At 42.8% G+C, this 18725-nt stretch overlaps 1 protein-coding gene across 4 annotated transcripts in view; it reads left to right on the top strand.

Moving 5' to 3' along the window:
• Nucleotides 1-18725, top strand: part of EDC3 (enhancer of mRNA decapping 3) — a 64658-nt gene that overhangs the window by 16179 nt on the left and 29754 nt on the right. For all 4 annotated transcript variants that reach the window (XM_069071165.1, XM_069071164.1, XM_069071166.1 and 1 more), the window contains one exon: nt 15350-15685. In XM_069071165.1, the coding sequence (XP_068927266.1) occupies nt 15350-15685 (336 nt within the window). The remainder of the gene's footprint in view (nt 1-15349; nt 15686-18725) is intronic.

The raw sequence follows: 18725 nt of genomic DNA on the forward strand, positions 1-18725 counted from the left end.
TCCTGACTTGAATTCTGTGTCCTCTGTCCTACTCGGCTTTTCAAACATAAGTGTCCAAGAGTTTTTTCAAGGACTCTATGATCAAAGTTGTTGAATGCTGACAGAGTACTGATTAATTTCTGACTTTTCAAGCTCTAACTACAAATATAGGCAGCTAAGTGGTTCAGTGGATAGAGTGCTGGGCTTGGAATCAGAAAGACCTGAGTTACAATCTAGCCTCAGACACTCACTACTGTGTGACCCTGGGCAAGTCACTGTTTGCCTCAGTCCACTGGAGATGGAAAGGGCAAACCAGTACCTTTACTAAGAAAACCCCAGTGGGACATGACTAAGCGAGTGAACAACAGATAGTTTGCTGCTTGTGGGAACAGTGGACCATTGTGAATGTGAGCTCCAGGGCTAGATTACCATTATATGGAGCAGGTTCCTGCCTACTTTCCAAATTGGCTAAAAGTAATACAGGAAAGGAGCATGAGGTGCTGCAGGATTCGTTGGGGGAGGTCGTGGGGATCGATTGAACTAGTGCTCTCCGTGAGTGGTGTCAAACTGATAGAAACAGAGGCCTCTTTACTGTCTGTGAGAATCCATGAAGGCCGAGTATTAACTTAGAAAACCATTCAGGTTCTTTTTAAAGCTTAACTGATTTACTTTGTCAGATGTTTCCCAATGGGGCACATGTTGTCCTATATGATGACAGATATGATCAGGGCAGAGTCTGTGATAGTAAAACGTTCATCTTTTCAGGGAGCTCCATTTCCTTTCTGCCAGCTGTGAATGTAGGTGTTGGTAGAAAATATTTGGGGCCTGATGGATTGGTTGGTAAAGGGATATAAATTTTATACCTTCTAAGTTAGTACCTGACCCAAGCTGCTTCTCTGTTTTATGACCCCACGAGTAGCAGACCTCAGGCACGATGTTCCTGTGTTGGGAGTGACAGGTGTGTTAATTACTCTAGTATTCTATAGCATCTTGAAGGTACTCTAGAAGGTCATTGTCTTCTTATTTCCATAGTAATATATGCTGTTGTTTTCTTAACATAGTTTTCTATGTATGTGTAGCTAAGTTATGTGTATATGTATATGTGTGTATTATACCTATATTTATATATAAGTATATATGCATATGTGTGTATGTATATATGACGATGGACAGATGTCAGCCGTGGCCCTACCCATCAGCGGGTAGCCTGTGTTTAGGAGAAGCCATGAAACAGAAAAATTAAGGTGAGTTACTTCATTGATAGAGATGCTACATAGCAGCATAGGAACTTAGAGGTGGAATAGGACTTGGAGATCATTTTTTTCCAGCCCCTTCATTTTACAAATAGGAATCTCAGCCCCAGGGAAATGACGTGAGTTGCCCCTTAGTAACTGAGCAGGCCTTGAACCGAGGTGGTCTGACTTACTTGTCAAGCGCTGTTTCCCCAAACTGTGCTGCCTCCTCAGGGAAGGCTTCACATAAACAACTCTGGGCTGAAAGCCCAGGTATTGACCCAGTCTCACCCATTATTTCTTATCTAACTAAAGATAATTACCCAGCAGATTTAATTGAATAAAGATTGACTTATGGACAGGAGTCTAGGGTTAGATGATCCCAGAGGCTTGGCATTGCCCATATTTGCTTTTATCTTTGATTCTCTTTTCCTCCAAGTTTATAAGTATGGAGAGAAGTAATGAAAAAGTTTTATACCCCCATGAATTAAAGGGATACAAGTCATCTTCCTGTTTCAGTGTGATTTGGCTTTCTGTGTAACAATGGGAACTCAAGTGATTTCATTGCCTTGGATGCTGGGACAGATGGGTGGCTTCTTTAGCCTTCCTGGGACTGAGGTTGATTTTTTTTTTTTTTGAGGTTGACTTTTTGTAAAATCCCTTGGATTTGCTTCAGATTAAACAAAGCAGGAATCTCAGCAGCAGGGATCAAAGAAACTGGCTGATTATAGGAATTGAGAGTGAGGGAGCCCAGTGAGTAATATCCTAGATGTTATCAGGCATTTTCTCGTGAAAACTGTCAAGGCTGGGTTTAGAACCGTGGCCGCTTGGCCTTCAGATGCCCTTTAGCATGCTAAGCCTAGGACAAAGTTCCCTTTACAATCCTAGTGTGACAGAAATCAATAAACAACAGCTAACAACAAGAGTTACACAGCAATGGATTACGTATACCCCAGGCAGAGGGGCCATTGGTGCCAGCAGTTGGCAAGGAGAGCCCAGTAAGAGGTGGGCACAGGAAGGCTAGTCTGCCATGACTTTACACATGCCTGACTTCTATAATTGAAAGGTGTTTTGGAGAGCATTGTGTACCTTTAACAAAGGAGGTGCTCTTCTTATCCTATGGCACCCAGCCAAACTGGTGAAGAGCCAGGTGCCATTCAGCTTAGTTAGCAAAATATAGGGACATCAGCTGAGTCAGGACTGTCCAGTGTTTTGTTAAGTTGTGAGGCAGTGAGAGGAAAACATTTGCCACCATCTTTTTTATTCCATTGATCCTTCTCTTAGTGATTTCTGACACCTCGCCCCTTTTTACCCTCCAATATTGCCTCTTGTTTTTGGCAAAGTTTCTCAGATATCTGTCTTCTTTTTTTTTTTTTAAATGCTTTATTAACTTCTGATTTACATCGTTCGTTTCCGCCAGATTTTGAGTTACAAATTTTCTCCCCGTTTTTCCCCCACCCATCCTCCCAAAACAGCAGTCCCACAGGATATCCCCACCTCTGATCTGCTCTCTCCCATATTTTCTCCCATACCCGTTTCAACTTTTCCAGCAGGGCATGGTGGATCTCTATATTTCCCAATTATATGTAAAACAATATTGATAATAGTATATATATATTTAAACATTTGATTTTAAAACTTTGAATTCCAGATTCATTCCCTTCCTTCCTTATCACCCACCCTTACTGGGAAGATAAGCAGTTCAGTATAGGTTGTACATGTGTGGCTAATGCAAAACAATAACATAGCAGATATATTGTAAAAGACTGACTATATTTCCCTCCCTCCTATCCCACATCCCACTTGTTCTATTCTCTACTTTGATCCTGTCCCTTTTCAAAAGTGGGTGCTTCCAACTTCCCTCCCCCCCAGCCTGCCCTCCCTTCCATCATCCCGTCTCACATCCTCTCCCCCCCCTATTCTCCTGGAGGGTGAGATCCCCTATTTAGTGTGTATTTCCCTCCCTCCTCAAGCCAGATTCAATAGGAATAAGGTTGACCCATTCCCTTTTGCCTTCCTATTCTTCCCTTACATTATAACCATTTTCCCTTGCCTCTTCTGTATGAGATAGTTGCCCCACTCTGTCTCTCCCCATCTCCTCTCATTATGTCCCTCTCACCTCTTAATTTCACCTAAGTATCATCCCTTCCTGTTAAATTGGTCCCGTGCCCTCTATCTATGTATACCTGTAAACATATGTACACACATTCACATATGTATTCATATGCCTGCATACCCTCATATAAAGACATATATATATATATATATATAATATATATATTTCTAATCCCTTCAACTACTGAGAAAAGTTTCATAAGTTACAATTATTGTTTTTCCATGTAGGAATGTTAATAGTTCAACTTTGGCCAAGTGGCTCAGCAAGCAAGAGCACCAACCTCAGTGCCGGGACGACCCGGATCAAATCCGGGCCCAGACACCCAGCACCACACCCAGAAACAACAACTGGCCGTGCAACCCCAAGCAAGCCACTCAACCCCAATTGCTTAAAAAAAAAAAATAGTTCAACTTTGATAAGTTCCTTATGATTTCTTTTCCTTGTTTACCTTCTCTTGCTTCTTGTATCTGAATGTCAAATTTTCTATTCAGCTCTGGTTTTTTCAGCAAGAATGCTTGAAAGTCCTGTATTCCACTGAATGACCATATTTTCCCCTGAAACAGGATACTCAGTTTTGCTGGGTAGGTGACTCTTGGTTTTAATCCCAGCTCCCTTGACCTCCGGAATATCACATTCCAGGCCCTTCAATCCCTCAAGTGTAGAAGCTGCCAGATCCTGGGTTATCCTGATTGTGTTTCCAAAATATTCAAATTGTTTCTTCCTGGCTGCTTGTAATATTCTCTCCTTAATCTGGGAATTCTGGAACCTGGCTATAATATTCCTAGGAGTTTTCTTTTTGGGATCTTTTTCAGGAGGTGATCGGTGGATTCTTTCAACCTCTATTTTGCCCTCTCGTTCTAAAACATCAGGGCAGTTTTCTTTGAGAACTTCCTGGAGGATGCTTTCCAGGCTCTTACTTTGGTCATGGCTCTCAGGCAGTCCAATAATTTTTAAATTATCTCTCCTGGATTTATTTTCCAGGTCAGTGGTTTTTCCCATGAGATATTTCACATTGCCTTCTATTCTTTCATTTGTTTGGATCTGTTTAACAGCATCTTGATTTCTCATAAAGTCATTAGCTTCCATTTGCTCCAATCTAATTCTGAAGCAATGATTCTCCTCAGTGAGCTTTTGAGATTCTTTTTCCATCTGGCAAATTCGACTTTTTAAGGCATTCTTCTCCTCATTGCCTTTCTGAGCCTCCTTTGCCATTTGAGTCAGTCTGTTTTTTAAGGTATTATTTTCTTCAGTCAGGCTGTTGACTCTCATGTCATAATTTTCTTGCATTGTTCTCATTTCTCTTCCCAATTTTTCCTCCACTTCTCTTATCTGCTTCTTAAGGTCCTCTATGACCTGTAACCAGCTTGTATTTTCCTTTGAAGCTTTTGGTGCAGGAGTTCTGACTTCACTGATTTCCTCCTGTTCCATGCCTTGCTCCTTCTTATCCCCCAAATAGGAGTGTAATGTTGGAATCTTCTGTCTGCTTTGTTTCCTTTGCCTGCTCATTTTGCCACTCAATGATTTGACTTTTGGGCTTTTTGCCACAGTAGGACTCTGCCACCAGACAGGGGAGTTTTCGTCCCAAACGCTGGGGTTTTCTCAGCTGCCGGAGGTATTAGATGGGTGCCCTCTCTGAGGTCTCCACACGCTCTGGCAAGCTGGACACACATCCCAGGACCTCCACCCTAGACTGCAATCCAGATCCAAGCAGGTTAAAGCAAGAGTGATGACCCCTCAGACTGGTGCTTGGTCCCCCTACACTCTGCAGGCCAGGAGCTGAAGCCGCCACGTGGCGCTGGCAGGCTGTGCCAGCGTCTCAGTGGTTTCTTGCCCCGGGGGTAAAAGCCACGCACTCCCACTTACTGGGTCCCAAAGTCCAGAATGCACTGGCCTCTCACCTTGTCCTTCGCATCTATGTGTTGATAAATCTGGAAACGGCCACAGCTGCTGCTGATCTGGAGTCCCTCTGGCTGGCAGCTGGTCAGGCCCGCCCTGGGGCTAAAGCCTCGGCCTGGGGCTGGGCTCGGCTCCCAGAGCGCTGCGCTGGCCGATTCCTGCCGGCCTGCCGGGCTGTTCTCAGCGGGAGGTTAGCTTCTCTGTGTCATTTTGTGGGTTCTGCAGCTCCAAAGTTTGTTTAGAGTCCCCTTTTTACATGGATTGGGGAGGGTGGAAGCCGGAGCTGCGGGAGGGTCGTGCTTCTACTCCGCCATCTTGGCTCCGCCCCCCCATCTGTCTTCTCTAAGAGTACAGAGAAGGGGTGGGAACTTGAGGCCACATGTGGCCCTCTAGGTCCTCAGGTGTGACTCTTTGACTGAATCCAAACTTCATAAAACAAATCCCCTTAATAAAAGGATTTGTTCTATAAAATTTGGATTCCGTCAAAAGGTGGCACCCAAGGACCTAGAAGGCTACATGTGTCCTCGAGGCCACAGGTTTCCCACTCCTGGTATAGATACTGTCTTCTGAGGGAGATTGGGATGACTGAGGACCATAAAGATATGTCTCCATGCTTGGGTGATCACAACATATGCAAGTGTTGTTTGCTGAGCCCTAAATCACTTCTGGACTGGGTATCTTTGGGGCCCATTAAAGGGCTTCCTTTCAAATTCCAGGTGTTTTATGTGTCTTTTTAAAATCGTTACTGGGACAAAGGCTTGGTTCTAGAAGGGAAACTTTCTAGCTATGGTTACTTTACTCTTCTGATGCTATTTTCTGTCCTGCCAGCAATTGTTTTCCTAGCTGCTCTGTCCTATAAAGCTCTGTGGTGAGGCAGGACACCTTATTGCCCAGGGTTTGTTCTTCTTCTTATTTATTTATTTGGTTTTTGTTTGTTTGTTTGTTTGTTTTTAAATGCTTTATTAACTTCTGATGTACATCATTCGTTTCCGCCAGATTTTGAGTTACAAATTTTCTCCCCATTTTTCCCCTACCCACCGCCCCCAAAATAGCAGTCCCACAGGGTATCCCCTCCTCCAGTCTGCTCTCTCCCAAATTTTCTCCCATACCCCTTTCAACTTTTCCAGTGGATCTCTATGCCCCAGTGCCTGTATATCTTATTTCCCAATTACATGTAAGATGGTATTAATAACAGTATATATATATATATATACACACATATATACATATACATACATATATATATATATTTGAATATTTGATTTAAAAACTTTCACAGGGTTTGTTCTTCTGAACAAATTAACCGGCTTCCCCCGAGGTATTAGAAGCCTTTGTCTGGTTGGAGAAATAGCTTATTATTGCTGATGTTAAAGAGTAATATTTGTTGGATTTGTTGATTATAGACTAGACTTTTGGTACCAGTGGGACCAGGATTTCCAGGTTATCATTTGGAATTTTCTCCTAGTATTGGGGAGCACCACTTGTCTATAGAGAATTTAGGTGGTTGTTTATTTTTATCTCATCATGTATTTAATTTGCTTCCATTTCTTCATGATCTTCATCCTTTTGTCTCTATTTCATCTCTTTAGGAGAGTGGTTGCTTATTCTCATGATCTCATAGTTTCAGTTTTCATTTATATGGTGGCAACATTCCAGATTACCTTCCCACTGTCTCTCTGTTTGTGTTCAACTCAACATTTAATAAACCCTTCCTACATTCCAGGCACTGTGCTAAGCACTTAATCACCTCTTTTTATTCATCTCCATTGTTTTCGTAAGATATCCTTGTTTCTAGTTCATGCCTAATGTGGCCATATTCATCATTTCTCAGGCCTTTACTCTATATCATCTCTTTGGTTAGTGTTGATAGCTCTTAGCTCCCATGTCATTTTTTTTTTTTTTTTGCCTTTTGGAGGGCAGTTGGGGTTAAGTAATTTGCCTGAGGTTACATGGCTAGTTTTGTGTGTGTGTGTGTGTGTGTAAGTGTCTGAGGCCGGAACTGAACTGGGGTTCTCCTGACTCCGGGGCTGGTGCTTTACTCACTGTGCCACCTAGCCGCCCCACCCATGTCATTTCTTAAACACAACTTTTGACTTATCCCACTGAGGGATTGAAGTTTCTTTTACAACTTCTTTAAGCTATATCCTTTCCTTTCTTTCCCACTTTTTAGTCATTCATTCTGTCATGGGACTATAGGTGTTTCTGAAACCCTAATAACCAGAGTCCCTGGATTTAATTCTGGAAAGAATTCGTGGATCCAAGCAGTATTTAAGTCAGGATAGTATAAGTTTATTGTTGTGCTTTACAGCGGGCAAGAGTTCTTAGGGAACCTGCAACCTTAGAGAGGTACCTTTTAAGTTTATATAGAGTAACAGTAACAAAACATATGCCAGTTATACTAAGTGAGTCAGGGTGGGATTAGGGAGGAGTTAAGGAGTGGTCAGTGCTTAAAAGAAATGCACTTTTAACATCTACTGTGCAGGCGTATTGCCCATAATTCACTGGGAAATAGCCAAAGGTGGGGGCTACCTGGAGGTGTGGTTTTAGGCTTGAAATGTCACTAAGTCAGCTAGTGGTCAGGGCTGACCAAGCTGCCACCCATCGGTGTCGTGTTTGACAAGATGGATGTTGGGAGTTCAGTATATCCCAAGCTAAGGAGGGATTCAGGATGTGTATGATGAGCTAGGGAGTATACATATGACTGAGTCTAGGATATATATGATAGTTATGACATCATACACAGCTGCTTCAGCCAGTACACTGTTGGGTCAAACTGCGAAATTCTATAAATGCAGCTGGCCACTGTATCAGGAAGAGAGATATGTATTTTGTTAGGGCATGCTGCCCTTGAGCTAGAGAGAAACTGCTTGAGACAGTGTTTTGAGGCTAGGAAAATTTAAAGCTAGAGAGAAAGGTGGTTTTGCAAACTGGGGTTCAAGCACAGGTATCCAAGCACCCCATCAATTCCGCAAATGTTTATCGAATGTCTAATATTCAAGGTGTTGTGAGGAGCTCTAAAGGTGTGCTTGTTACATGTACAGGTTCTTACTCAGCTCACAGTCTAGTAGGGATGATAAAACATCTACATGAATGACCTCAGTATGAGCAGTGTATTAGTGCCAGATGAGCGGTATAGATGGTGGGAGCCTTCTGTGCTTTCCTCTTCTCAGTGGCTGGAAACCTTCATTTCCATCACTGTCCAGGATCACTAGTGCTGTTCACAAGGTTGTTGTGAGGATCAGATGAGATCCTATTTGTGAAGCCCTGATCACAGTGGCTGGCACATAGGAGGCAAGTTAATAAATACTTGTTTCCTTCCTCTAATTAGAGGCAGGGTCTGGGAGCGCACAATTTCAGGAGAAGCCATTTGATTTCACAAACCTTTATTAAGCATTGACTGTGTACTCTGCCAGGAACTAGGGGGTATATGGAGTTTAGAAGAGACGAGGTTCCTGGAGAAGCCAAGGAACTGTGGGAAGTTTTATTAGATAAACTCATAGGCAGTTTGTTGCCTGTTGCTGTGATGGAATTGAATATGGAATGAAGGCTGGTGGGAGTGGGAATGATAGGACAAATGCAATAAGTGTATTTATTGTTGTGGGTGAAACAGCACTTTGGATTCCATCGTTGTTCATTAAGTGCTCAAGTGACTCCTGTGCTTCAGTGACAGAGAGAATTAGGACTTGCTTTTGGCTCTCAGGGAGGTAGCCCTGCTGCTTTCTCTTTGCCTCTGGATCCACCCTGGCATTGCCCACTTCTCTGCAGTCTTGGTTCCCTGGCTCTTGAGCCTTCTCTTCCACCACCACTTTCTCTGCTTGTCTTCTTGGCATTAGACCATGCATCCCTTATTGGGGCTTGCCACCAATGGTCTTGGCTCTTAGGGAAGCCCAGAAGTCACTGCTTTGTTTCTTCTGTCATTGTGGTCAGGTTTATCCTTTCCAGGAGCATAAACTTGATCTCTGCTTTTCTTTCCTGTACCATTTTTCTGCAGGAGACAGACATCTAAATAGATGTCAATTTATTCACTTTTCTCATACTTTGTTATTTACAAATCCCTTTCACTCTTTCCTGCAGCCCTAAGGTAGGTAGGCAGGCATGATTATTTCCTTTTAAAATACCAGTGAATTTTTGCCTTTGGCTGCTTGAGGGAAAAGGTTAAAATGAGTCATTGTGACTTTCTGACCACCTCATTCTCTCAGAAATTCCTTACTCCCTCTGTTGTTGCTTGTGTGACAGGTAAGCAAGTTCAGAGCCTTGTGCGCCTCGGAGGAGCGCTCACAACTCCCTGGGATTGTGCTCTTGCTGTTCCATGGTGCGGTAATTGTGGGATGTTGTCTCAGCTCTCACCACGCCAGGAGAGGCACGGCCAATTCAGGAATGTGTGGGCAGGTTATAGAGTGAACAAGTTTGAAGAGCATTGGTGTGTAGTGTTTTCAGAGGCCTCTGATTATTCTAAAGCCTATTTATCTAGCAGCTTGGAGCACACTGAGGAATTTCAGGATGAGTGACTATCCTTTCTCATCACTATGAAGTAAGTCACATAGAGACTGGTTTCAGGAAGGGAGGTTTGTCACGTAGAAGGTTTCATGTGGTAATGAGAAACTTTAGGACACCCCCCACCCCCCATATGTCCAAACCCCATTATCTTTGTAGCAAACTGGGTGCTTTGGGACATGTGCTTTTTGGTTCCCAGAGTTTACCAGAAATAAACTTTCAGTACCATTGTTGTTGTTCAGTTGTTTCAGTTGTGTCCTATTCTTTTTTTTTTTTTTAAGCAATTGGGGTTAAGTAACTTGCCCAAGGTTACATGGCCAGTTATTTTGTGTGGGTATTAAGTATCTGAGGCCGGAACCAATCCCGGGTCCTCCTGACTCCAGGGCCGGCGCTCTTACTCACTGCGCCACCTAGCCACCCCAGTTGTGTCCTATTCTTTGTGACCCTGTATGAGATTTTCTTGGCAAAGATACTGGAGTGATTTGCCATTTCCTTCTCCAACTCATTTTACAGATGAGGGAACTGAGGCAAACAGGGTCAAGTGATTTACCAGTTAGTAAATAAGTGTATGAGGCCAGAGTTGAATTCAGGGAGACTCATCTTCATGACTCCAGGCAGCTGCCACCTAGCTGCCCTATTTTTATACCATTGGTATGTGTTATTTCCAGATCAGTGATGATTTAGTAAGATATCTCATCTTCTGTGAGAAATGTGTTAGATAATTTAGGGTAATGTGCAATACAATTTGTTTATTACATAAGTATAAGTCAAGACTGACTGGTGAAAAAATCCAGGTTGCTATAGCACTTGAACCTGAGATAGACCTCAAACTAAATGTCCCATAGTCTTAAAGTCATCATGTCCCAAACTGAACTTTTATCTTCCCTTCTCCTCTACCTGACTTTCTTCTCACTGTTGAGAACAGCACCACCCTCCCAATTACCCATGGTCACAACTAGGTGTTATTTGAAGCTTCTTACTCTCTCATCTCTTCCCCCCTCCCACTCTACCATGTTGCCAAAGCCAATCCCTTGTCAGATTCTGTCAGTTCTGCATAGCTTCACAACATCTCTTCTCTGACAGTGACAATCCCTGGTGTAGGCCCACTTCTCTTTATACTTGGACTGTTGCAGCAATTGCTGGGTTGTTTGCCTGCCTTAGCTGCCTTCTTTGTTCAGGTCAGTCCTCTAGCCAGCTGTCAGATCGATCTTCCTAAAGGAAAGGTTCTGACGCTATGACTCATCACATTCAGTCAGCTCCATCGATTCTGCTTTTTGGCTTTTAAAGCCCTTCATAATGTGACCCTTCCCTCTACCCCCTTCCAGCCTTCTTATACCCATTCCCCTTGCCACACTCTGCAGTCCTGTCACATTCTTGCTGTTCCTCACACAGGACACTCGGGCATTTGCACTGGCTTGTTTGCCCAGCCTGGAATGCATTCCCTCCTCATCTCTGCCTCATTGGCTTCCCTGGCTTCCTTCAAGGCCCAGCCAAAGCCCCACCTTCCATAAGAAGCCTTTCCTGTTTCTCCCAATGCACATACTGCACTTCCTTTTGTTGGTTATCTTCATTTTATTCTGGTTATATCTTGTTTTCATGTTGTTGTCTCCAAAGACTGAGCCCCTGGATAGCAGGGACTGTTTTAGCACAGTGCTTGGCAGTGATGCTTAATCAATACTTCTTCGTTTGACTTGTTGTAGGATGAACAAGTGATGCCATTGAACTTTCAAGACAGTGAACCTGTGTCCAGACAAGTGCTTTACTTGCCTGTAGTAGTGGTTAATGTCAATTTATTTTTTCCTCTTAAGGATCTTTTTCTCCCCAGTTTCATTGCTGTAGGGAGCTGATGAGTCAATTCCCTCTGCCAATGCACCTTGCCCTAGAGTTCCCTGAAGCACTGAGAGGCTAAATGGCAGAAGCAGGAGTGAATCCTGCATCTTTCCAACTCCCCTGTCATCTCTCTATCCATTACACCCCTTGAATCTCTCCTAGAGTGAAAAATAATCACGTCTCATGTAGATGGAGCTGTAAGTTTTATAGAGAATCTTAGAGTGGGAAGGGATTTCCATGGTCATCTAACCTGACCTCCTACCTGGTACAGGCTTCACCCTGTCTATACCCTGGCAGGTCATCTTCCCTGCTATAGGACCTCTTTATTTCATAAGGTTTACATTTTCATTGTTGGTCATAGTGCCTCCTTATGGTAAGCTAAAATTGGACTCTTTGTTATTTCTAGTCATTGTTCTTATTTATTTGGGGGAGGGAGGGGAAGAGTTTGTTATTACATAGAATAAATCTAATCTCTTTTCCACATGGCAGCTCTTCAGATAGTTGTCCCCTTAGGTCTTCTCTTCTGGTCAGATGTTCTCAGTTTCTCCAACTATTCCAAATAAAACATAGGTCGGTCCCCCTTGAGCAGCCTCAGCCACTCTCCTCCGGACATATTATTTTGAGCACACAACTGAATGCCATGGTTCTGAGCATGTGGTGTAATGAGCATAGTACAGTAAAATTACTATTACCTTGCTATTTCTGTATGCTCTGTCTCTTTGAATTCAATACCAGATTACTGCCACAACACATCCTTCAGGACTTGCTGACCAGACCAACTATTCCTTGAGTTAGGAAATGCCTTAATGGTGAATTTTTTTTTCTGGCACTGTTGACTTGTTACCACTTTTGTACTGTTATTTATGATAGGCTCTAAATGTAGGCAGTCTCTAACCTACTAACAATGGTATTCTAAAAGATTCTCTATAAATTGATGAATGTAATTTCTTGTAGAGACTGTTACAAATAGTGCTTGGGGACTCAGACAATGTACCAAAGCCCATTTAACCCATTGTGTGCCAGCAGAATGGTACTCAGTTTTATTTAACAAAACACAATAGTCACATTTATACTACATTTGCTGTAGAAAATGCTTTCTCAATTATATTCAGGAGGTCTAGAAACTGGTCTTTTCTCTTCTTCCTCCCCTACCTTTGTAGTAGTGGGGAAGGGGAAATAGATATTCTGGGTTGCAGGAAGGAGTTTTGGCAGAAAGAAGTAGACATATAGAGCTGGGAATGGATCTCAGAGATTGCCTAGTCCAACTGCCTCATTTTATGGAGAAGAAACTGAGACCCAGAGAGAAGAGATTTGTCTAAAGTCACTGGGGTGACAAATAGTCAGACTAGGCTTGGAAGCCAGGACCTCTGACTCCAAATGAGGCATGTTTACCTACAATGCTGAGAGTGTACATTGCTCTCTCAGTCATTTACCAAGTGTATGAATTCAGGAACAGATGACCTGTGGCTCCATTTGTGTCTCAAGGGTGTTGGTATGTTGGATGTTAGTTTTGAACATCATGCATGATTGTATTTTACAATTTTTGATATATCCCAAACATTTATATAAGTAATGATTAGGACAATTTTTAAACCATTATTTTTGTGACCACTATGTATATGGTGAGGCATATTATGCATTAAACTTACAGGAACTTTAGTAGTTATCTATTCCAACCTTCTTATTTTACAGATGAGGAAACTGAGGTTTACTTTAGGGGAATTGCCCAGGGTCAAACAGATAGTAAATAGCAGGGGTGAGATATGAACTCAGATCCTTTAGTTCCAACTCCAGAGACCTTTGTAGTATCCTGCATAACCTCTGAGTGAATTTCCAAAGTGCAGATATCATAGGCATAGTGTAAACATTTGGAATCCTTTCATTGGAAATACAAAGAGCAAAACACTTAAATTCTCAAGGAGCTGAAAAGGATAATTAGTCATCCAGCAGGAAGCTGCCATCTTGACAGCCAGAAATCTTGAAATTCTTCTTTAATTTAGAGTCGGGAAACTGCCACTAAATCTGTTGAAGTTTAAGCATCTAGCATTTAGTACTAGGCACATCAGAAATCTGGGTCATGCATACTCATGGGGATTGCACAATTTGTTGTCTCTTAGTTTATTTTCCCCTTAGTTCAGATCTTGTTCCCCTCTGCATCTGAAGAACTTGGAAAGGAAGAGTATGTTAAAGTCGATGACCCATAACAACCCTTCCAGCTCTTGGACCATGTAATGAACAAGAGCTCTTCCCTGGTCCCTTTTTAATGTACACCCTGAGCTTTGATGCTTCTATGTTGCCATAGCCAGATGGTAAAACGTAAGCAGGAAAACAAAACAGAGAAAGGAAACCCAAAGCAGAATGACTACCCCATATGGGTCGCAGGACAATCAGGGTGAGTTCAAGACCCAGAGTTTTAAGTACCTTGGATAGGTGGTCCCCTGCTGTTTTTATTTGGAGCAGAACTAAGGGACTCAGCTTACCCCTTGACTCTTCTTTGTGATAGAAAGGCAGTCATCCTATAAAAGGGATCTTTGATTCTATTGAAAAGAGACCATCTAGAAGCAATCACCATTATCCCTTCAGTTGAGCTGCTTGGCTCCAGAAGGTAGAACTAGGAGTAAAGACAATGAAAGATTACTTGGGGGGGGGAGCAGGGCAGCTGGGGTTAAGTGACTTGTCCAAGGTCACACAGCTTATAAGTGTTAAGTATCTGAGGCCAGATTTGAGCTCAGGTCCTCCTGACTCTAGGGCTGGTGCTGTATTCACTGTGCCACCTAGCCACCGCGAAAGATTACTCTTAGTTCACATTTTATGACCCATTTACTGTTGCCGTGGCCTCTTCTTCTAAGAGCTACGTCTACTTTGTACAAATTCTCTTTGGACATTAAAAAAAAGTCCTAGATCTGCTAAGTAGAGATCCTGTTGGAAAGGTGACATAACACTTGGCTATGCAGATAGTTCGTGCTTTATATAAGTGAACCATTCTGCAGACCTCTACGTAAAGTGATTTTTACAAATTTGCCCTTACAAATTTACAAAATACAGATTTGCCCACAGATATAGGGGAGGGAGGGCAGGAAGGGAGTCCTATGAAGGGGGTTCCTATACTCGGGGGCTGGGGCCAGCTCCAGGGGGGCTTGCCCAGAACTGAGAGAACACATGGGAGGTAGACATGTGGGGGCTGGACACAGATAGGAGTGGACAGGCGACAAGGTGGGAGGTGGGGGTGCAGACGTGCAATATCCAAGCCTGGGCACAAGTGGGGGGAGCAGGGCAAAGGTCTGTCATAGAAGGAGGTCTCCAGCCAAGTTGGGGGGGGAGGCATCATCCATGGCAGTCTCTCCTGTGTCTCTTCTTCTGCTTTTACTTGGAAGGTTTTTTTTTTGTTGTTTTTTTTTTGTTTGTTTGTTTTTGCAGGGGTGGTGGTTAGGGGTGAGAGGCCATGAACTGCTGAGCCAAGAAGCCAGAGTGAAAAGTGAGAGCACAGGACTGTACAGTGAAGTTAGCATAGTTTTTTTTGGAATATGGATTTCTTTCAGAATTCCTTAAGTAAAGTCAGATTTGCATAATATGAATTTTATGTAGTGTGAGAACTTGGAATATGGATTTCTTTCAGAATTCCTTAAGTAAAGTCAGATTTGCATAATATGAATTTTATGTAGCGTGAGAACTGTCTGTAACAACTAATCCTGGTTAGTTGTTTCTTGGATTCTTTTTTAGAGGATTCCAGAGTTGAAGGGATAGGCCAGAAGACTATTTGACCAATTAGCCACATCGATAAGGTTTATGTTTTTTCCTCTAGGGTCATCTAGCAGTCGACATCCAAATCAAGCAACTCCAAAGAAAAGTGGCATAAAGAATGGCCAGATGAAGAATAAAGATGATGAATGTTTTGGGGATGACATTGAAGAGATCCCAGACACAGATTTCGACTTTGAAGGGAACCTGGCCCTTTTTGACAAAGCAGCTGTATTTGAAGAGATCGACACTTATGAGAGGAGGAGTGGCACCCGCTCCCGGGGCACCCCGAATGAAAGACCTGCTCGCTACCGTCATGATGAAAACATATTAGAATCTGAACCCATTGTCTATCGGCGGATTATGGTGCCCCAGAATACAAGCAAAGAATTCTGTACTGGTGAGTCAGTCATTTCCTCTGCTATTCAATTCTGGTTCCCTGATTTCCTGGATTTTGTTGAGTAACTTTCCTTCCTTGGTGTATATGAAATAGTAAACTATTTTTTTGAAAGCCTTTATGTGAAAACTATAGGATGGACCAAATCCTTCAAAATAACTTATTCCTGCAAGGTGATTTATTTAGGAAGGGATTTTGTGGTACATTCATTTATTCTTTCCAAGTAATCAGGGCATCCTCATAGGAAAATAAAAATGACGTTCGTGGTTTATAGATACTTTACATATATGTAGGATCTTATCATTTAGAACTAGAAAAAGGACCTTAGAGGCCTTTTCATCTCTTCTATAGATGAGGAAATTAATCCTCCATAGTTTCATCTGATCATCATAACAGCCCTGGCCAATATTTTGTACAAATGTTACTGTTGTCATGGTGCATATGAGGAAATGGAGCCCCTCACAGGTGTTATTACAGAGATCTCCATTGTGCAAAGGAGGAAACTGAGGCTCAGAGGTGAATTGATTTATTCTCCATCCCATAGACAATAAGTAATAGAGCTGGGACTCTCCTTCAGGTCTTCTAACTGAATCCATTGCTCTTTCCACTGTTCCCTGGTTGCCTTGAGCAAGGAGTTAATTCCTCTAATTGGCTACTTAAGCACCTGGAGTAGTTTGCCTGGCAGAATTTGACCTGCTCTTTCTTGTAGCCTTTATCAGTTCCCTTCATTAAAGTCTGACTCCACTGCCAGGTCATAGAATGAAGGTTTCTCTGGGTGCTGAAGATGCTGCCAGCCTGCTTTGACTGTGGTCAGTCCTGGGAAGACTTGTGTTCAGAGTCTGGGGGTGCCCTGGCTCCAGGCCCACCTTGCTCAGTGCATTTTTAGGTTATAGAAACCCTGGCCAGCTGTCTCACAAGTCTAGTTCATCTGTTTTAATTGAGGGAAAACCTACATTGGTGAAATAACATCCTTGATGTAGTGGAGTAACTTAAATTTAGAAGCAGTACTGGAGTATTCAGGAAGGAAGGAAATATGCATTTATTAAGCACCTGCTGTGTGCCAGGCACTGTGCTAAACACTTTAGAAATATTTTCTCATTTGATCCTTGCAGTGATCTTGGAAGAGAGGTGCTATTATTATCTGCATTTTACAGCTGAGGAAGCTGAGGCAAGCATGTTAAGTAATTTGCCCAGGGTCACACAGCTCCATGCTGGCTCTGTGCTCCATCCACCATTGCTACCTAGTTCTCTCTGAATTTCAGAGAGAGTTGCACAGAGAAATTTATCCAGACCTTGTTTTCTCATTATTTCTCGCTCTTCTGATGTAAGAACATCATTGTACATTCACAGAGCATGCTTATATTCTGATTTGCTTTATATTCTATGTATATTTCTTATCTACTATAAACTGAAGGCCAGGATTTTGTTTTCATTTATTTAATGTCTTCTGGGCTGAGCTCTATGCTAGGCCCTAGAGATAAAGAGACAAAATTTAAACAGTCCTTGCCCTCAAAGTTATTATTATTATTATTAGGGGAAGTGAGTCCCCAAGATAAGTAAAATCAAAGTAGACAGTTAGCCTGTATACAGTGCAGTGTGAGGGAAGAGTACTTCTAATGGTGGGGAGGGAGGCTTCTGGAAAGGTTTCACTTTAGAGCTATCACTTGAGCTGAGCTTTGAAGGAATCCAGGCATTTTATGAGGCTGAGGTGGGGGAGTGCATTCCAGGCATAGGGATCAGCCTGGGCAAAGGACTGGAGATGGGAGATGAAACACAGTGAATGGGGAAGAGCAAGTGGGCCAGTCTGACTGGAGTGCAGAATAATGGAGTGTACTGAGTAAATAAGCCTGGAAAGCCAGGCTAGAACCAAATTGTGAAGGGCTTTAAATGCCAAACAGAGGAGTTTGTGTTTTATCCTAGAAGTGAGAGGCAGCCACTGAAGGTTTTTGAGCAGGGAGCTGTCCTGCTTAGGCCTATGCTTTCAGAATATTGATTTGGCAGCTTTGTGGAAGGCAGTCCTTGGGGCGGGGGGAGGGAGTCTCCCCTAGGGTGGTAGCCTTGTGAGAAGGGAAAAGGATGCAAGTCTGAAAAGGGTGATGACTTAGCAGCTCATTGAATGTGAGCTGAGTACAAGTGATAGAGCCATGACTTTGAGGCTGCAGATCTGAGTGACTGAAAGGATGGGGGGCCCTCAGCTGAAATCTGGAACCTGAGCCAGAGAGTTGGGTTGGGGAAAGGATTAGGGGTTCTTTTGAATTTGCTATGCTGGTGGGATTATCAGGATGAAAAGTGCAGCATCTGGCACAGTAGTCACTTGGAAATGCTTGTTGCAATGAATGACTGATTTCCTGGCCTTTGCTTATTTCATCAAAAGAGGGAGCTAGATATCAGACTCATCACTCTGTTTTGTTAGTTGTTCAGTCGCTTAGGCAAAAACATTTTGCTAACATGACTGAGGTTCTTGCCAGGGATTATGGTTTGGGATTGTTAATACATTGTTTATTTTTGTTGATGTGCATTTTACTAGTGCTAATAAATGTAATGCAAATTAACACAGTAGAAGTATTCATGATAAATTATGTGACAAGAGCTGACTAATTGTTGTCATCTACAGAGATAGCTTGGGTTATCTTGGGCTAGAAGAAAGAAGAACATACTTCTTTATGGGGCTCAAAATGTGCTTTACTGTGTGTCCCCTTGCAGTCTTTGATCCTGAATAAAACCATATGCACAGCTCCAAGTTAAGTGGGAGAAGCAGGAAAGGGAACAAGTATTTATATAGCACCTACTGTGTGCCAGACACTGTACTAGGGGCTTTACAGAGGTTTTTCACTTGATCCTCACAAGAGCCTCTAGAGGTAGGTGCTATTAATATCTTCATTTTACAGTTGAAGAAACTGGGGCAGACAGTTTAAGTCACTTGCCCAGAATGACACAGCTAGTCAGTGTCTAAGGCTGGATTCCTGACTCCAGGCCCAGCTTTCTGTGCACTGGGCCACCAGCTGTAACTGAAGCCACCAGGGTTTTCCTTCTAGAACGATAC

Source organism: Petaurus breviceps, unplaced genomic scaffold (genome assembly GCF_028583685.1).
Source record: "Petaurus breviceps papuanus isolate PSGF00001 unplaced genomic scaffold, PetGlider_PUasm1.0 90825, whole genome shotgun sequence".
NCBI classification, from domain to species: Eukaryota; Metazoa; Chordata; class Mammalia; order Diprotodontia; family Petauridae; genus Petaurus; species Petaurus breviceps.